Genomic DNA, 21959 nt, shown 5'->3' on the forward strand with positions numbered 1-21959 from the left:
ATTTATTTTTGATATAAAAATAGAAAAAATATTAATTTAATATAAATATATAATTGAAAGTATTAAGAAAACATTAAATATTAAATTTAGATGTGTGTAGTGTGTGCATGTGTATGTGTAAAGTTGTGTATGTATGTATTATGGCTTATTACTTGTTATTCTAAGTACGATGCCCGACTCAAAATATATATGATGGGTACAGGAAAAGAACATGCTAAGCCACACTTTTGTATTTGTATAACAGAAAATGTCATTTTTTATCCGGTAAAATTAAACCAAAAAATGGGAGCGAATTTACCAAAATTCGCACTTTATGAATACATTTTTTGATCAAGAAAGTTTCCAAAAATGTCAAAAGATTCCTAGGTCATCGGGCTTTTTATTATTATTTTATCGTTCAAAGTTGGCTTAAAGAAATGATGAATCATATATATATCAAAAAATCTAGAGAGTGTGATAAAAAACTATCTAAAATATTTAGACAATCTTGTAGTTTATAATAATATAAGGTTGTCGATGATATAAAAACAAAATTTTAATTTAATTAAGAGTTCATCGAAGATCCATCATTTGATGAACAGAGACGACTACAGTTAGAGTATTGATGATTGAAGAGCGATATCTATATTATCAAATTTATAAACAGCACTTGCACACAATATATTATGTATTTTTGTAGTTTGGTGGTATTGTAAAGCTAAAAATATCACATTACTTGACTACAAAGCATTGTATATGGTTTATATGTATGTGCCGTGCAATAAACTTTTTTACAATACTGTAGGGAAACAAACACCTTAATTGCAAATATCTCAATTCGATGTCTGTACGACTTAGCATGTTTTTTTCCTGTACCTTTCATATGGATGGATGTATGTAGCATGTATGTACAATAAACTAAGTTATTTTCGAACTCTTGACACAATCTCGATTGAATGATATGCATTAATCTGAGTAATCAATCTTGTTTATATTAAGAAATGTTTCCTTTATTATTGTGTTTAAAATTGTTGTAGACGTTTAAAAGAAATCAACCTGAATCATTAATTGATTAAAATTTAAGTTTTTATATGCGTTATTACACTGATAATATACGGGGTGTACCATTTTAATGCATACGTTGAAAAATTCATTTTTCAAATAAAAATGTTGTACTTAAATGGAGACTCTTTTAAGATACCTTGAATTGATGATTTTGAGCTTAAAAGCTGTGAAAGCATGCGAGATCTTTCTTATTCTTATTTCTTTAACAAATTTCATGAATTATTCCTCATTTCAAAATTTATCGTTCTGGTTAATGACGAAATAGACTCACGATCTAAAAATTTACCACTTAAGAAAAAACAGGCTAAAGAAATAATAAAAAGATTTAATTTTGTTCATTATGTCATTTGTATATCATATCTGTAATAAAATTGCCTATAAATAAAAAGAAAGTAAATAACTATTGATGTTTGGTATCACTTTCTAGACTGTTTTAAGCCACGTATACCGCTCTGCATAATTCCGAATGGGCTTGTTATTAATATATGATTTTTTTTGTTTCAGTGTATTACAACGAAATGACATTTTAAAAATCCGTTAATAATTACGTGACACCGAGTTGTAAAAGCAACTGTCAGGATGTCTGGCCATCATCCACCCCACCAACCACCCGGTGGTGGGGGAGGAGGTCGCGGTTGGTCACCATTACCACCACATATGGTTGGTGCACCAACTCCACCTCCGTTAATGTATCGACCGCCGTCCCCTTACACTTCCTCGCCACCACCGCGATTAATGGGCTCCCCGATGAGTCCGATGTTTGGTGCGCGATTGCCATTTATGCCATGCCCACGTCCGCGATGGGCTGTACCACCGCCACCTGGTGTATCACGATCACCAACACCATCTGGACCTCGACCGTTTATACCTATGCCACCGGTAAGTTGCTTTTATTTTTAAATTTTCTATATAAATAGTAATAATTATTTAGTTTTTAAAAGTTGAAACTTTTGTATTTGACGCTTTTTACAGCATTTTTTCATTTACGTTATACAAATTGCCTAGTTTACGATATTTTTAAACTATTTACTTACATTTATGTCATACAAATTGCCTAGTGCACTAGTCACGTGACAACCGAACCACTTTAAGGGAGGTTTTTATAGCTTCCATCTCAAGAAGGGTTTTATATGTTCATTATTATTGAATGCATTTGTAAATTAATAAATATGATATCACATGGTATTTGAAAAATAAAAAGAATTTCGAAATTTTAATAACTTTGTAATTTTAGAAAAAAATAATATATTAAAAATTCAATGAACCGATTTTTTTTATGATTCATAACTATCGAAATAGAAGCAGGAAATGTTCGGAAGTATAAAGTTTATATATATAAAAATATCGACAATATAAATAAATAAAAAATTTATTTATATAAAAATAATATAAACGAACGAATTATTATTATGATGCATTTCACTTACTTACAGTACACAACTGAAACGTGCATTCCTCATCAAAAGAAACCAATTTTAAACAAATAAAAGCTGATCACAGGCTTTTGGGAGCCACTTTAATAAATTTGTAATTCAGTTAATTATTGTACCTCTATTCACCCCTATTACCGAGGAATCTTAACAAAAGTTAAGGTACTAGTGGTCTTGTGAATCATTCTCGAAAAAGGGAAAAAAACTCCAGGAAATACTTTTTAAATTTTCGAAAATCAACCTAAATGGCGTGTTGGTTTTTTAAAATGTTCTAATTTATTAAAAATAATGCAAGCACTGATATTCAATACTTTCTATACAGGATATTTCAACAATTAACTCAGTCAGTTTGTTTGTTTACACTTGTTTTCAAATATCTTTAATTAAGATTAACAGTCATAAACATTTATAATAATCGAAAATCGTTTAGGTCAGCCGGTTTTACGCTGTGAGTAAAAAATTAGCTAGGTTCCGTTTGTGAGCTGTGACAATACCATGGTAGCTTAATATATATATATGATCTGAAGACTGGACTCTATAATTTTGTTTTTACCTGATAGTAAACTGAATACACGAAGTCTTAAGGTGTTTGTTTCCCTACAGTATTGTAAAAAAGTTTTGGTTTATTGCACGGTATATACATACATATAAACCAAATACATGCTTTGTATGTTATTTTTAGTTTTACAATACCACGAAACTCCAAAAATGTATAATATATTGTATGCCAGTGCTGCTTATAAATTTGATAATATAGATATCGCTCTTCAATTATCAATACCCTAACTATAGTCGTCTCTATTCATCAAATGATGGATCTTCGATGAACTCATAATTAAATTAAAATTTTGTAGTTATATCATCGACAACCTTATATTTTTATGGTGTTATTATAAACCACAAGATTGTCTAAATATTTTAGATAGTTTTCTATCACACTCTCTATTTTTTTTGATATAAAAATATCCAATTGAAAAGGATAACCTATATGATTCATCGAACGATAAAATAATAATAAAAAGCCCGATGACCTAGGAATTTTTTGTGATTTTTAGAAATTTTGTTAATCAAAGAATGTATTTATAAAATTTTATTGACATTCCTAGTATTATTCAATCCTTGCATATCTTCGGGTTCATTGAGACACAACATCAGTTGGATAACTGCATTAGGTAAATATTACAGAAACAAGAAATTGAATGAAAAAAAGATTGACATTAAGATTTTATGGGTATTTTCGTCAAAAAATTTAATATATGCTCTATATATTTTGTATTATGAAATTGATTTATTTATAAATTAATTAATTAGGACATTTTTAACTTTAATAATTGATGCCATTCATCAAATAATGATAATTAATTTTAACACGTTTAGTAATACGTGCAAAGGAGTAAAAGATGCGATACACTTACTTACACACCTGCCAATATAATAAATTATTAATTATAATATATTCTTTCAAAAATATTATCCATAAAAACAATTTATGATGAACGATTATTTTTAGATTAATTTTTTTTTGCTTCATCAATACATACATATTTATAAAAAAAAAATATATATCGATGAATGCCAAAAATTTACGATAATATATAACGCACATATTTAAAACATTATCGCTGAAGTATTTTTACGTTAAATATATTTTATATTTGACATATATTATTAACAGAGACCACCCACACGTAATTACCATTATAATTCTATTTTTAATATATGTAACATAAAAATATTTAAAATTACTAGGCTAGTTCTCACAGAGGGTTAATTGGGTGGATTAAATTGAAAAACTTCTTGCTTCGAGAAAGAAGTAGGTACTAAGCTTGTAATAAGTTGTAAAGTCAAATGCAGTGGCTTTAATAACGCCTAAAAGCAAAGAACGACTAGTCAAGAGTGCAAAAAACGTTTAGGTCATTGACTTCTGTATAGGGAGAGTTGCCTACTTTGCCACTGAAATTTTTTTCCAAACACCTACCCAAAAATGTCCCCAACCTCTCCTACTATTTCTGCTAAACCTAAACCACCATTTTACAAAAAATAAAATTCGAGGTGGCGCAAAGGTCATCTGTCAAAGATACTTTACTAATGCATAAATCCAAATACAATATTTTAATTTGTGTACAGTTTACGAACACAATACTTTTAAACTTGAATATTTTTTTATTGATTTAATAATTTTATTGTTTTTGCCGTTTTTTTTTTTAAAATTCGTTTATTTAATTAAAGTGATCTTTCTAACTTTCGTGTGTGGTAAATACTTTATCAATTTATGAAATGATATTTTATTTGACATATAAGAATGACATAATATCTGTCAAAAAATACCCTATGTCCTATGAACTATAGATAGCAGCCCTACGCCCTATGAACTATGAAGTACGAATAATACTTATTTAATTCGCATGAAGGACTTATTGATAGTGGTGAAAGTACATTTTAAAAAATCCAACTTCATAAAAATAAGTATCGAAAATAAAAAGGTAAATAAAGTTAAAAATAAGCTAGGGAACGAAAGAGAAAAATTGGCTACTGTCGACGGACTGCACAATATGCACTTACGATTTAGCAATGCGAAATTTGGCTGAGATGAAAACCGACTGCAGACAGTCGAAACGATAGAACGTTGAGATTAGTTTGAGCGTAGCTTCATTGTTGGTTGAAATCGGGACTGCACATTTGCAGTCCGTCTGATAGAAGATGCAAAGAGTTTTCTGAGTTAAATTAGTCTATTTGTCCAAGTGGCCTTTTTACTACAAATTTTCAATCAATTTGGCTGAAAGATATTTTCCATAAGGATTCTGCAGGGCCATATAAGGAACCTTATCTTAAATGGTTGTTGGTACCCGGTTTTTTTTATATATCATCCACTTGGAAAAATAAAGATTTAACCACGGATAAAATTTTCGCAATAATTAATGCAAAAATTAATTCCTGCTCTCTGAACATTAAAAAAACCCATTTAAATAAAAATTTTAATGGTTATGTTTCTTGTTTATTACAGCATTCACCTGCGGGATCTCCAATACTATGCCCGTCACCTGAATTTTATTATTCGGGTATATCCCCATATAGTGATGTAGGACCCCCATGTCACGACTACGAATACGTCGGTGTACCGTTGGAACCTCCAGGTCCACCACGACCACCTCCATTACATATCGATGGAGATGAACCACAAGATGGAATGTCCACTGCTGATATTATTGCTAATCAATCACAAGACTATATTGATGAAAAATTGGCAGAATATCAAGCAACCATACAACAATTACAAGGTAAGTGAGTTAATTTTGATTTTTTTAATTTATATTTTTTGTTTTTAAAAGGCAGTTTTCATTATTTTTCCTTGACCATCACTTTGATATTGATTTAAGAAGGAGTGTTTTAAGTTTAAAGTGTTTATCTCTGTGCGTCTGTGTGTTTCTCAGTGGCATCGTAACCCCTAAACGGTCTAACCGACTTGATTGAGAACATTTTTCATCTAAGTTTCCAAAAATCAGTTTACAATTAATAAGTCGCATTTGTCGGGGGTTTTTTAACTTTTGTAAATTTCACTTGTATTATTATACCATGTATATTTGAAATATACATAGTATATTAAGTTTACTTTGTAACGCTTAAAAATAATGATGCTAGGGAAAAAATTTTGTCATAGGTGTTCATAAAATCACCTAATTAGTCCATTTCCGGTTGTCCGTCCGTCCGTCCGTCTGTGGACACGATAACTCAAAAGCGAAAAAAGATATCGAGCTGAAATTTTTACAGCGTCCTCAGGACGTAAAAAGTGAGGTCAAGTTCGTAAATGGGCATCATAGGTCAATTGGGTCTTGGGTCCGTAGGACCCATCTTGTAAACCGTTAGAGATAGAACAAAAGTTTAAATGTAAAAAATGTTCCTTATTAAACAACTTTTGTTTGAAACATTTTTTCGTAAACATCACTGTTTACCCGTGAGGGTGCCAATTAGGCGGAAATTTTATAATATGTATTATATGAGAATATCAGTTATGTATGTGTCACATATACAAACGTATGTGTTATGTGATAAAGAAATCAACACTGACTATGCATGGTATTTCAACAATTAACTCAGCCAATTGTTTGTTTTCACTTGTTTTTCGTTTAGAATAAAGTTAAGTTTCATTACAAATAGTTATTTTTAAAAATGATTTAATTAAATAGGACATACGGTTTTTTGTTCTATATTTTTTTTTTTAAATGGGACATTTTCGCTTTGTACATCACTTTATCCGTCAAGTATATACAGCGTGTCTACTTAAACTGGCTCCATATGGAAAACTTTTTCATAATAAGGTTTATGATAAAAGTTATTCTTTATAAAAATCTCTGCTTTTGATAATATTAACATTCAGCTATTCTATTTTGACATTGAATGTACAGGATGTCCCACAAATTGAAAAAGATCGTTAGGAATGTTTATGATCGTTTAGAATTGTAGACCATTTAGTACAGATAATATCTCCTTTTTCTTTTAAATTTGAAATTATATAATTTTCTGTCTTTTTTATATAATTAATTATACAAAACAAATATATTTTTGGAGATAAAATTAAAATGGACTCTTCACTGTTGATGTGATGTTGTCTCCTGACAGACATACACATTAAATTATTTTTAAACGAGTATTATTTTTAAAACGCATACGTTAAAATACGCAAAACAAAACATTATTGTTTGCACAAATGTGTACTAAATTTATTATTGCAAATTTTGTGATGGAGTCAGATTTTTTTTTTAAATAAAATGTTTTTTATATCGTGGGCGTTTTAGTTACAAACTGTACACCTACACATTTCTCTGTATACAAAATAAATATAAAAAATATAATATAATGGATTTGTTGTCTTCATTATTTAATTTTTAACTGAACCTGTATAAAGGAATAGGAATTCCAGAAATAAACTATACATTATTAATATAACTAAATAAATGTTAACTAGTTAAGGTGTTTGTTTCCCTACAATATTGTAAAAAAAGTTTTGGTTTATTGCACGGTACATACATATAAAGCAAATACATGCTTTGTAGTCAAATAATGTGTTGTTTTTAGTTTTATAATACCACGCAACCACAAAAATATATAATATATTGTGTGCAAGTGCTGCTTATAAATTTGATAATATAGATATCGCTCTTCAATCATCAATACTCTAACTATAGTCGTCTCTGTTCATCAAATGATGGATCTTCGATGAACTCATAATTAAATTAAAATTTTGTTTTTATCATCGACAACCTTATATTTTTATGATATTATTATAAACTACAAGATTGTCTTAATATTTTAGATAGTTTTTTATCACACTCTCTAGATTTTTTGATATAGAAATATCCAACTGAAAAGGATAACCTATTCGTTGTGTCCGTAGTCATGGTAGGTACAATAAAATAAAATGCCAGCGCTTCTAGTGAAAAATTTTGGCGTTAAAGGGGGCTGTTATTACTAATTTGCAGTTCTTTACATGTTAATGTTATAGAAATGTCAAATTAAAATTATTGTAAAACACGAATTAATTAAACTTAATGCATTAAAAATTGTGAAAATAAGAAATCAAATTGCACAAATATTATTTTTCAAATGTAAATTATCATAATTATTTATTTAAATTTGTGAGACAATAATATTAAATTTTCAATGTAAGTCTTAAATGCAATCCATACAATTATATATGCATCCATACAATTCTATAATTAAAGTAGTGTATCGTTACCATGGAAACGAAACTCACGCACGGAGCGAATATGATTCATCATTTTTTCAGCCAACTTTGAACGATAAAATAATAATAAAAAGCCCGATGACGTAGAGACTCTGTCAAGTATGAAATTTTTAACCAATTATTATATCTACGAAACTAGATGTCTATAATTTGTTTTATTGTTAGTCTTTGACATTTGTTGCTTTTTCGTTTGCTATAACATTTTTATATTCAACTCCTACTGTTTTTTTTTAAATGTAATTACAAAATTTCTCTGCTTTTGTAAAAAATACAACCAATTTTGTAAAGATTGAAAAGAATTTAATTGGAGCACGTTGCAGCTACATAGTCCTAAATTATGTAATTATTATTTTACAGACTAATTCAATAACTGTTTACTGAACATTATTTTATGTTTTGTTAAAAAATATCTGGTTTTTTAATATTTGTTTACTACCTTTGAACTTTTCTTTGAAAATTAGCCAAAAATCATAAAATATGTGCATTTTTTTATACCCACGCACTAAAAGTATACCTACATAAGGATACATTCCATCGTTTTAATCGCATGTTTGTAATGGTCTGGCTAATAATCTGCTGTTTGTTCAGCAATGCGACAATTCAAAAATAGATCTGTTTTATTAAATTCTCATTATTGGCGTGGGTTATTTAATATATTATTATAATTCCAATATTGTTTTAGGAGTAAGCTTTAAAACAAGAATAATTTTAATAAAAAATTTGAAGAAACCTCCGATACAAAATCGGGTCTGATCTATCCGTTTGAGGTATCGTTGCATCCAAACGGATGAACAGATTTTGATTTTTGTTTGTTATCTTGAAACGTAATTTCATGAGAGTGTTCTTACGTTCTTATCTTTGTTAAAAGAAAATCCGCTATGACCAAGACAGATATGATCTGAATATAATCGTAGGTGTTCCGAAGGTCTTATATCGCTTAGCAAAGTTATTGCGCCTCTATTATAAGTGCCTCTATTAGCAAAGTTATTGCGGCTATTACAGGACACTGGCTGGGCGGCAGACATGCTGAACGCCTGGGCTTGACAGTGTATCATGACTATTGCAGGAGCTGTCGCAGTGTTGGCACGACTATTGAGGAGACGATGTCTTATCTTCTCTGTCCCTGCCCAGCACTTGCCATGAGGAGGTGAACTTATTTGAGCCAACATCTCTGTGACGACCTCTCATCTCAGACCTAGTCCGTTGACGTCAAAGCACTCCTGCTGTTCTTAAAAAGCTCAAAATGGTTCATGGAGTAGTGGTCCGAGATGGGCTAACCCTTTTTCGGTATCACAACGGACCCAATGGTCTAAGTGTGTCCAGGACCGCCACTCCATAACAGCCACTCTAATCTAACCTAACCTATCGATATGACCTCTAAAGGTCAAATCCACCATCCTATTATTACGTTGTCAAATTTTTAAATAGTTCAAGTATAATAACGTTTATGAATAATAATTATGATATCTAATTATAATTTGAAAGGATTGTTGAGTTATAAATGGTTTTATGATTATATATTATGAATATTGAAATATAAAATATAAATACATAAATTATTTTAGCTGATACAGTTCTAACCGACATATTTGTATATATTCTATCTATAATTCTATATAATATAAAAGAGAATTGTGGTACGAATTCTATTTTTAGAATATTAGTGGATATTTTTAAACTATCTATTATTGAAAAGTCTGCCATTTGGTCTACAAAGTTTTAGTTCAAATTGTTTTTACAATATAATTGTATTATTAGAATAAAACAAAAGTTAAAAAAAAAATTAAATATCGAATAGTCAAAAGATGAAAATAAAATATATAAGTTAAAAACTAAAACTTCATCACGCAAAAGATGAAAACAACCAAATATAGCGAAAAATCGAGATCCTAATTGGATTTAAAAGGTTTCGGATTAAAAAATAATCGAAGGACCCCCAATTTAGTTTGAGTCCCGTAGGTAAATTTTTAAGATCATTTGAAGATCAAGGTCAAGTGACCTTGAAACTATAATTTCAGGTCAAAGTCATGGATATAGGCGAATATTTTTTATTGCCCTTCACAACTTTTCTGTAGCTATTTTTCCGAAAGCTTACGAATGAGATATTTTTCCGAAAAAAATGTTTTAAATAAAAAATGTTGGTTTTTGTATGTGGATCAACTTTCTAATTTAAAGTGTTATTCTACCTCTTACCTTTTATTAAAGTAACCCCAAGAATTCATTCCAATCTGATGTCCGAACATGATTTCTCCCATCAATTGGTTAACTACAAAACGCTCCATTAACCACAGAAGAGTCCACTCTGTATACCGTATAGAGAATGTCGTCCTAAATACTTAATATCCATTAAGCATTCCCGAATAAAACTATAATATTTGGAATTTGGAAAGCAAAAAATACTTAGGTATATGTCAAGTAAAATCGATGCAGCTCTGTATGTTATTCTATAGCCATAAATAATTCAATGAAAATGACATAATCGATTTTGTTTATGTATTAAATGTGGATGACATTGACGATGGTAAACAACAATTTTATCATCAATTACTTTTATTAATATTTACAGAGAGATTTAAAAAAGTTGATTATAAGTAATCTTTCTTATACGTATAATAAAAAATAGACGTTCTATTTTTCCATTAATTTTCTCTGAGTGTATTTGATCTGCATATATTATACCAGTATGTCGTCTTTGAAGAGATTTTACAGTCTATTTCCTCCCTTTTCATATTAGAATCGGAAATAGAAAAGTTTCGAACTATTTGTTTCAGTATGGCGATCCGTTTGTAGGTCGAATTAGGTAATTATTGAAAGAAAAATGATTTCCTCCATCCCAAATTTTAACAAAAACATGGGCTTTGGTTTTGGATATTCAAAAGAAAACTTTACTAAAATTTGTACTTTAATACTGCTGATGAGCTCCCAAATGGAACAACTTTATTCTAGTTTAGATAAATTTGAGGTGAATTATATTTTTCTTTAGTTAAAATTTACCTACTGTTGCAATTTCATTTGGTTTTGCTGTGTATCGAACATTTTAAATCAGTCGGTGTAATTTTACAAATTATTACTGCTTAAGTGCTAACATACAAGCATGTTATGTTACATGGCTATTTTATTAAATTTAATTGAAATGGGGTAATTAATATAATGCTTTATACAGGTGAATAAAAAATTTTTGAGCATAACTAAAACACGAATAAAAAAAAACAGACAGCTGGATCCGATAAGAATGTATGATCTTTTTAACTCGTCAACACTCGAAATATAGATTGGGGAACACTTTTATTAGAAAATTGCTTATTATCTCAGAAAGGTCCAGGCCTTCTTCCAAGTATCGGGCCATCCTACGAAACTTTACTCAATTGTATTAAATTCCTGCTAAAAAATTAATTACCAAATAAAAAACAGAAACTTACCTTTTATTATTTTAGCTTTTTTTAAAATTATTTAATGAAGTTTAGTATGATGGAGGTTTAAAGTGGTTTGTGCGGGTTATTTAAGATACTCGATGTAAGAAAGCAACTTTGTAATCTATTTGTTGATTGAATCCAAATAAAAAACAGCTATGCATCATAAAAAAGAATTAAAGAAATACTTTAAACGTGTAATTATTGAGAATGATATAATTACCATTCTTAGTATGCCGTAAATAGACAGTTGTTTCATCTGATTCGGTATTTATTTCATGTGATTGATTATATCAATTTTTGGTATGTTCTCGAAGCTAACTTTCATGATCAATATTTATTATATAAATTAAGTAGTGTGAAGGACAGAGTCTATTTATAGTATATTTATAGACTGTCTTTATATATTAATTAGAACTTGCAATTAAAGCTTAAGAAGCTTAAACAGTTATTAAAAATTATAGTTCAGAATTGAGGCTACTCCTAATATTTAATTTTTAATCCATTCAGTAGTTTCTGCGTGGAAGCGTTAGAAACAAATAATCACACAAACAAAAAAAAAAAACAACATTACTTTCACATTTATACTATATTAGGATGGGGATAAGATATTTTGTCCGACCAAAATACTGCACCGATGAGTTTGTCTACCAAGTGGTAGGACATGCCACCAAGTGGTCATAGTGTCCGACAAATTCCCTGCTACGTTTTTTTTCAAATTTCCTGCTAAGTTTGGCAGACTCGCTAATAGGAAGTTATTCACAAAGTTTCAAGTATGTATTAATTTCAAGTATGTATTAACAAAAAGGATGCTGTCCCGAGGACTATTACGGTGTTTTACTTATAAATTGTATTATTAAATGAGATGATAATATGGTAAAAATAAAAATTTTTTTCTGATATTAAAATGAGTGTGCTGTGTTCATATTTATTTTTAAAATAATATGTTGTTGTTGCATTTTGAAATAACATTACAATTTCAATAAAATATATGTTGTATTTTTAAAGTGGTTTATTTAAAATGAATCATGGAAAATTCTTTTTTTATATTATTTTGATAGATATTCATATTTATATATTTAGAGTTGGATACCGTAGAAAATTTTGTCCTACATACTTAAAAATATTTATTTTTAAGATGAGCACTTATAAACAGGGCCGTAACGAGAGTAAATAGCGACGGTGGCAAGTATTAAGGTTGCACCTTATATATATCGGGCTCGGCTCTCACGATTTTGATGAAAATTCGTATCCTGATAGTATTTAACATAAGAGTAAAGGCAAAATGGGGAAATGGCAAACGGAGATTAACCTAACTCTAATAGGTTTCAAGAATTTGTAGTCCTGATCCTGGAATTAGGCACATGAGTGATAGCTAGGAAAAAACTGACATGGCAGCTGAAAAGAATGACTCAAAATTAGTGGGTTCCAAAAAAAATTCCAATAAAATCGGTTCAAATTTGCCTGTGTTATCAAAAAAATAGAATTTTTTAACTTTATGACGTCATCAGAATCCAAAAAATTTAATTTTGTTCTATCACATACAAATTTTATCCAATTTTGATAAACCAAGTATGTAATCCTACTAAATTTGGGTCATACTTTCAAATTTGTAATTAAAATTTACCTAGCTCTAATAGGTTTCAAGAATTTGGAGTCCTGATCCCGGAATCAGGCACATAAGTGATAGCTAGCAAAAAATTGACATCGCAGCTGAAAAGAATGACCCAAAATTAATGGGTTTCAAAAAAAATTCCTATAAAATCGGATCAAATTTGCCTGTGTTATCAAAAAAATCGAATTTTTTAACTTTATGAACGTCATCAGAATCCAAAATTTTAATTTTGCTCTATCACACCCATATTTTATCCAATTTTGATAAGCCAAGTATGTAATCCTACTAAATTTGGGTCATATTTTTCAAATTTGTGATCAAAATTAACCTATCTGTAATAGGTTTCAAGAATGTGGAGTCGTGATTTCGGAATTAAGCACATAAGTGATTTTTGTTTGCAATTTAAAAAATAATATGATTCATCATTCATTGAACATAGACTTGAATTGCATATTAAAAATACGAATGTCTCATCTCATTTTCATCAATAAATAGCATTTAATTACATTTAAGTAATGTTAAAAATGAAATAAATGTAACAATTTTAATGTAATTGCCAAAAATTAGAATACTTTCAATACAGTATCAATTATTTAAAAATAATAATGATCGTAAAATAATTATTATTTGTATACATAATTATTTATTTTTATTTATTATATCATTTATATTGTTTGTTTTAAATAATATTTGACATTCAGACTAAGGTAAGTAGGTGTATGTAAATATTAATTACAAAAACTTTAATAATTTACGACCACATCACATGTATTTTTAGTCAGATTTCCTCTAAAAATATAGACTTATATGTATAGTAACGAATGTCAACGGGGAGATGTGGGCTTTAGGGCATATACTAGTGAAAGATGTTACAAAAAAGGGAAAATAAAATAAATCGCTCGCATTTTGCTAAAATCTTATGGAATATGTTTCTTAGGTGTCAAATATTATTAGTAAGACATGAGCTAGTGGTGCAAATGTTTCGATTTGTTAATAAATAATAAATTATTACTTATTTTTGTTGTTTACATTTAATCATGCACACGATATCTAATGTAAACAACAACAATAAGTAATAATAATAAATAAGTGGATAAACAAATTAAAAATTCATTGAGTTGAAAAAATTGCATTCGTGTCTAGAACTCGAATAGCCTAATTGGTAGGGCGCTTGACATGAATCCAAGAAGTCCGGGTTCGAGTCCTGGTTCGAGTGTATTTTTTTCAATTCTCTTTAATTAAATAATAAATTGTTAATTCAATGGAACGGGTAATGTTAAAGTTGACTTACAAAATTAATAAATAGGCAACTTGAATTTCGTATACGCTATACATGTATAATAGTTTTCGATAATTTGACAAACACTTAACATTTACGTCATACAAGTTGCCTATTTACTAATTTTTTAAGTGAACTTTAACATTGTACTTCATGCCTTATTAATATTCAATAAAACGTCACCAAAGAAAACTAAATTGCCCCAAAACCACGTGAGAGGTCGTGCGGGACATTCTGGAATCAGAAAACTTTGTTTCTCTGTCTTTTACAAAGTAATAATAATAATGGGGTTTAACCTCCATTTCTCTGACATATACGCCTATAACAGAGGCCACCCACATCATTATTTGTGAATCTTTATTTATTTAATTACAAATTATATTTACAATTACATTTTTGATGTGGGTGGAGTCGGTTACTACGTTCTTATTCAAGCGACGACAATGTGATCAATTCTGCATTCCCATTAATTATAATTGTTCACATTGCCGCTGCCTGGATTCGAACCCGCAACCTTAGTCTAAGTAAACTAACGGTCTATAACTCTTGCCTTAGACCGCTCGGCCACTTAGGCTCTTACAAAGTAAGAAACCTATTAAAAAACATTAGCCTTCTTCCAAATTTTTCTGAAATGATTATAAAAATCCGGTAGATTTATCCCACTAGAATTCAGAAAAATCGAAATTGTAAAAAATTTTATATTTGGTTTAATCGAAAACAAAACTATATTGACAATCTTCATTAGTATACACCTTCCAAGCCTCATTTCAATACAAATGCTGTCCAGTAAATAGCATTATCTGCCGTGAAAGTACAGAATGAAATAAGGTACATTCTAATCTACTAGGTACTACATCTTGCCCTACAAATATGTAATTTGATATTCTGGTTAGACATTTAAAATAAAATGCAATTTTATTAAAATATACTTAAAAATGTCCTTGATCGCGTACGGCCACTTTTAATTTTGTTGAATTCAACGTTAATACACTTGACCGCGTAGGTGGTTTCTAAAATTGTAAAATTGTAACACACAACGTTTGACGCAATCGTATTATATCGAATATTCGCATTATAGTAGTAAAACCTAAGTATGTGAATTGTGATTGAATAAATAAAATTATATTCAATAATACCTACTTACTTTAGTTGGAAATTCAAACTCATTATTTCCTTTTATGGGGGTCTCATCTATCATACGAAAATAATTGCTTCTTTGGACCTCTGATAATAGTTTTTTATGGGAGCCGATGGAAAATGTTTGTCTGAGTGTACTCAAAAAAATTTAATACGAATTTATGCTTTGTTGGTTTTAACTAACATCACCGATATTTAAGCAAGCATTTGCAAAAATAAAATAAACTTTTGTATCCGAAATAATGATTTTTAAATTGATTTATTTGACAGCCAAACTAAAGTGTCATTCTAAGTGAATTATATTTTTGACTATGATCTCATTAAAAATTGTTTTTATTCAATCAATTTAAATTGCATTAAATAAATTAAATTTTCATATTATTAAAATAATTGAACTGGTTGGGTAACATTTTTTCAAAATAAATCATTAGTAGCAACCGACGACGAAAATCGGCACTAAAAAATTTCCAAAATATAATTTGGTAATTTTTTGCATTTCCATCTTGAAATATACTGAAACGTCTTTTATACATTTTTGTTTTGTAACAATTTTAAGCCTTTATAACTGTAATTCTCAACCTTTTATGATCGAACAAGATTAAATCGAATATGTTTCCTATCGTCTTCTTTATAGATAAACAACAGCTGTTAGTTATTTTGCGTGTATGTTAGTTATTTTAATTCGCCTAACACAAATCAAATTATAGTTTAAGGAAGTTCCCTCACCAGTAATAGAAAAAAATAAATTAGTAGAAAATGATCCAAATTTTTAGTATGTTGTAGTTAACGATACATATTATTAAATAAAAAAAAAATTTGGGTATCTTATCGATCAATTAAGAGAGTAATTAATTAATTAAAAATACACTAAATAACATAGCTAGAGGATGATTATGTTAGCTATGTTATTTAGTGTATTTTTAATTAATTAATTACTCTCTTAATTGATCGATAAGATACCCAAATTTTTTTTAATAATATGTATCGTTAACTACAACATACTAAAAATTCGAATCCTTATCTACTAATTTATTTTTTTCTATTACTGGCGAGGGAACATCCTTAATATGTTCAAGATAATATATTAGGATTTACAAAAATAGAAAACAATAAATTCACTGATGTGTGAGGTAAAACATCAAAAGAAATCGAAAACTATACTACGATATTAAAATTATTTTTATTACTATATAAATGAAATGGTAAATTAAGTTTGTAATTTAAATTAATTATTTGTTTTCTTTCGATTTGGTGATCAAGTGAAAACTCGTATTGAGGCAAAAATTCGTTGAATGTTCCTTACATAGACAAAATTTACTATTTCGCTTACATTCTCTTAAAAATATTTTTCCTATTTCTAATGGAAGAGCCATCTAACACTTAACTGACTGACAGTCATAAATTTTTAGCTGTGATGTCCGTTATTGGCTAGCTGTCACTAATGTGCTTAATTCTTGGACCAGGACACCACATTCTTGAAACCTATTAGAGCTTGGTAAATTTTGATTACAAATTTGAAAAGTATGACCCAAATTTAGTAGGATTTCATACTTGGTTCATCAAAATTGGATAAAATTTGGATGTGATAGAGCAAAATTAAATTTTTTGGATTCCGATGACGTCATAAAGATAAAATTTCGATTTTTGGATAAAACAGGCATATTTGATCCAATCTAAATGGGATTTTTTTTGGAACCCACTAATTTTGGGTCATTCTTTTCAGCTGCCATGTCAGTTTTTTGCTAGCTAACAATTATGTGCCTAATTCCGGGATGAGGACTCAAAATTCTTGAAACCTATTAAAGCTAAGTTAATTTTGATCATAAATTTGAAAAGTATGACCCAAATTTAGTAGGATTACATACTTGGTTCATCAAAATTGGATAAAATTTGGATGTGATAGAGCAAAATTAAATTTTTTGGATTCTGATGACGTCATAAAGTTAACAAATTTGATTAAATGTAATATAATTTATTGAATTATTGCCAAACGCCATAGTCTGATTTAAATAGCAAATAAATTAATATTAAACTATTTATAATAAAATCACAAATGACAATTGTTTTTTGTCTACATTTTTTAAATAATTTTTATAAATTCAAAGTTATTTATTAATGAAAAAAAAAAAACGTCTAGTATTTTTTTTTGTTGAATATGTTATACACACATTATAACGTCATTGCCAATTATAAACATTGATGTCAAGGCTGTACGCGTTCGCTACTGCTAAACGACTTTAATTTGTATTAATTTTATGTTTACCAATGGTATTATTAGTTATTACAACTTTGTACACCATTATTGACTGGGTATGGGAAATAGTCTTGCATGAGCATTTTCCGATAATAACAATATTGATTATAAAAGTATTGAAAAGTGTAGGAATGGTAATCATAATTGTCAACTAATATTAATAATATATACCTATTATAAGTTTTTTTTTATTTTATTCATAATCAAAATAATTTACAACTTATCGTCCCTTTTGTTCACAATTTTATGAATTTTAATTTTTCGGTGGAGAACTCGGTGGGGTTTTGTCCATGATATTCGCTGACATTGCAACTTTCTATAGGTTCAATCATTAAATTAACTTGATTTTTTTACAATTTGAATCAAAATTACACCATCTACTGAGTTTCATCAAATTAAAAAAAAAAAATTTTGTTTGCGTTTTTCTCGATTTTTTCAAAGGGGTACCCCTTAAAAAAATTGCAAAAAATCGAAAAAATTTTTGTATGTCCAATTTCGATAAAACTCAGTATATAAGGTAATTTTGACCCAAAAAGTGCAAAAATCGGGTGCATTTGTTGATTGGTCGAATAGTTTTTGAGATACGGACTAAAATCGATCCAAATATTGCGATATCTAAGAAACTCTGCATCCAATCATTAAATTAACCTGATGTTTATACTTTCTGAATCAAAATTACACCAGTCACCGAGTTTCATTTAATTACCAGATATTTATAAGTATAATTGGTATAAATAACATATTTCTTAATAAATATTATTATTTTATTAATAGTCAGATTGTGTGAAATGTTATTAAACATAATCTGATTACATACAAGTTTCTAGAAAGTGGTTAAAAAGCTAAATAACGCTTTTATTATAAAAAAATTAAACATTCACAAACAACAAGTAGTAATTTTATTTGATTTTAATTGTTTGTACAGTAAAATAAGTTAATAATTAAATTAATTCATTTTAATAAGTTCCAAATAAAAATGATTCGTGGCTTTGTTTTACTTATTTTATTTATTTACTTATTTTCAAACTTACTATACGATATACAAACAGCATCTCCGAAGTCTAAAGACGAAATAAGTGAGTTTCTTTTTTTACAAAATGTTTTCTTTCTGTACAAAGCTCCCACAGATATATAAACAGCTCAAAATAAAACAATTTAATTTTTGATAGTATCAAGTTGCTTCGTCTGGGAGTTACGCGGTCAAAAAACTTGATAATTTGAAAAATACCATCCATTGTAAGTTTGGTCAATACCCCGATTTCTGAGCTAACTTAGAAAAAATCGGACCTGGATAAAGTGGTAAGTTTTTGAGGTTGGAATTATTTTAGATTAGCCAAATTGATTTACATGTTGTAAGAAGAGATTACGGCCCAACTTTTGCCGTCAGCCGATTTATTTGATCTCATCTAGAACCGGATATAATGATCAAGATGCGTTTGGGGCTACTCTCAAAATATGGGTGTTAGATTTGCCCCCCTAAAACGTGTATTAAATATCACTTTGCGGTGCTCGTACGTAGAAACTATAGATTTTACTCAATAAAAAAAATTTGTAAAGACAATAAAATGTAGAAATCTAGTTTAATTTTCTATATAGAGATTTTCCTCGTAAAATAACTCGGATAGGAGATTTTGTCAAAAAACTGTTTTTCGGTGTCATTTTTCCCATATGTTGGCGCGAGCGGCAAAGATACGAGATCCCGAAGTGGAAATTCAAAAAGAGCACCGTAAAATCTTTTTTCCTAGTGATACTAGAATATGTTTTAACAATTCATTTAATTTTCAGGAAGACTAATTAAACAATGTAACAAGGATAAGAGAGGGAATGCACGCTTCTGCAAAATGTCCGGTTTGTTATTGTTTTAAACTTGTTTTGAAAGATAAATATAAAATAATTGCAAGTGCGGAAAAACAGATTTACTATATATTTGGTGAATGATATAAAATACGATAAGAAATTCTCAGATCGAATTGAAGAAGCTTTGGTTTAAAACTAAAACGACCTTTGACTAACTAATCATAGAATTTTATTTGTAATAACCAACCAGTGTGGTCAAACCAATCCGGTCGCGGGGTATAATGTCACAATTTTTTTTAAGTACTCATGCTGCTACGCAAATACGATTTGAATTGCTTCGAAAAGGTCTACTATCGAAAAAATTATCTTAATTCTCGGTTTCCCCTAAACAAAAGCTTCTGCAGTATAGTTGCTATTAAGCATACTTCAGAAGATTATCACTTGCATTTAATGTTTCATTTATTTCGTTAACGCGATATTCACATGTCGATAAAGTTGAATTTTCGGCCTAAAAAATTATATTTTGTGGTAAATCAAATAATAAATATTGTTTTAGTTTGTGAGTCATCTGATAGATTTGCTGAATATGGTTGTGTGTCTCCTTGTCAGTCTTGTTGGATCAAGGATATCAACCAAACGAAATGTACACGAAAATCTTACGAGAAGAGGTGCAAAACAGGATGTGCATGTCCTGATGAATATTGTTTTAATTGGTTATATTCACGATGTGAACCTAGGGTCAACTTTACGGGTATAAGAAATAAATAAATGCACAAAAAGTTCATGAATAATTTTTCGTTTTCTCTGCACAAAAATATAAAAAAAAGAAGATATAAAGCTAGGGTTAATAATTTGTTATCAGATGATAAGTTTTCGGAAAAAAGTAAAAAGGACGGTAAACGATTCTCTAAGACAATTATACCATGTGTGGTTGTACCATCTAGGCATATACATATCTGTAGTATGACAGAATACATTCGTTTAGTAATGCATCTAAGCGAGAGGTATTATATACATGTATTGAACACTAGTTGAAAGACACTTGGAGAGTGGGAGTTTTTTAGTTACAGATAACTAGTAAGTATGCAACAAAACTCCCACTCTCTGCATGCATACAACAGAAGGTCTGTCGTATGGTATCTGTTGTCTTACGATACATGTATATAATACCTCTCGCTTAGATGCATTACTAAACGGATGTATTCTGTCATACTACAGATATGTATATGCCTAGATGGTACAAACACACATGGTATATGCAAAGGTTTAGAGTTGATATACATTTATTTGCACCTTCATAAAAATTGTTTTTTTATATAAAAAACATGGAAGTAGCAAGTTTCTATTTTTAGGTTGAACTGACCATAATTGTGTCTTAGTGTCTATTTATAGCATTTACATACAATTCAAAGTATAAAATTACAGCTATCAACTTTGCAGATAATTATTATATTATTATTATTCTATATTTAATGCAGAAAAAAAATCTTTGTCAATGTCTGTAGATAAAAATTAAACATTACATATTTAATAAAAATTTCTTTAATTTAAGAAACTTTCATGCCAAAATAGTCCATGGTCCGATATCGTTTTGGTTTTGCCTTACTATCTTTGACATATAGGGAAACGTATAGTTCCAAGAATCAAAAAATACAATGAGTTTTTTTAAACCCGTTTTTGAAATGTACCTATAAAATTGCATAGAGTTTAAATATTATGTAAATATTGTGATCCATGGTACAAGAGTATAATATAGCAGGGTCTGACTCTAACGTATTTAGGATCATACCAGTGATTATATCTGAAGGAGATTTCTTTAACAAGTTCACTCTAGAGAACACCACTATATAATGTAAATGATGGAAACATTGAAAATCCTACAAGTTGCTCTTACAGGTTTTATCTGAGTGCCCAGTAACGGCTTCAAATGGTATTTTTAATGACTTGGGGTTTTAGTGAGACTATTTTTTACCACCTCTACCATGCTAACCTATTCTTGGTAAACTCTAAAAAGTTGAAAATTAATGCAAAATTTAGTTTTCATCTATTATCGTATATTCGTGGTAAATTATGTTGTTAGATTCAAGGTACATGACTTTGTGTCTTTTCACACTTTAACTTTCAACATTCTCAACAATTTATTCAATTTATACTATAAAATTATAGTTGAATGAAACATGGAGTACCTATATAAAAATTTTATACGTTTTTCTTAGTAGATTAGAAATTTAGGTAAATTTTGCAACATGT

General features: G+C 29.0%; 3 protein-coding genes across 3 annotated transcripts in view; 2 read left to right on the top strand and 1 right to left on the bottom strand.

Moving 5' to 3' along the window:
- The window catches only part of LOC123296959 (structural maintenance of chromosomes protein 4-like), a 58493-nt gene that overhangs the window by 12994 nt on the left and 23540 nt on the right, over positions 1–21959 (bottom strand). The window lies entirely within an intron of this gene.
- LOC123296958 (nesprin-1) overlaps positions 1681–21959 on the top strand; it is a 124319-nt gene continuing 104040 nt past the window's right edge. The window contains exons 1-2 of the mRNA XM_044878692.1: positions 1681–1923; positions 5479–5752. Coding sequence (XP_044734627.1) covers positions 1702–1923; positions 5479–5752 — 496 coding nt within the window. The 5' untranslated portion in view covers positions 1681–1701. The remainder of the gene's footprint in view (positions 1924–5478; positions 5753–21959) is intronic.
- LOC123296961 lies at positions 18882–20508 on the top strand. The gene is made up of 3 exons (XM_044878697.1): positions 18882–18988; positions 19698–19760; positions 20266–20508. Exons 1-3 carry the CDS (start codon positions 18889–18891, stop codon positions 20475–20477), a joined length of 375 nt encoding a protein of 124 aa, XP_044734632.1. The 5' UTR covers positions 18882–18888; the 3' UTR covers positions 20478–20508.

The sequence above is a fragment of the Chrysoperla carnea genome, chromosome 3 (genome assembly GCF_905475395.1).
Source record: "Chrysoperla carnea chromosome 3, inChrCarn1.1, whole genome shotgun sequence".
Taxonomy (NCBI): domain Eukaryota; kingdom Metazoa; phylum Arthropoda; class Insecta; order Neuroptera; family Chrysopidae; genus Chrysoperla; species Chrysoperla carnea.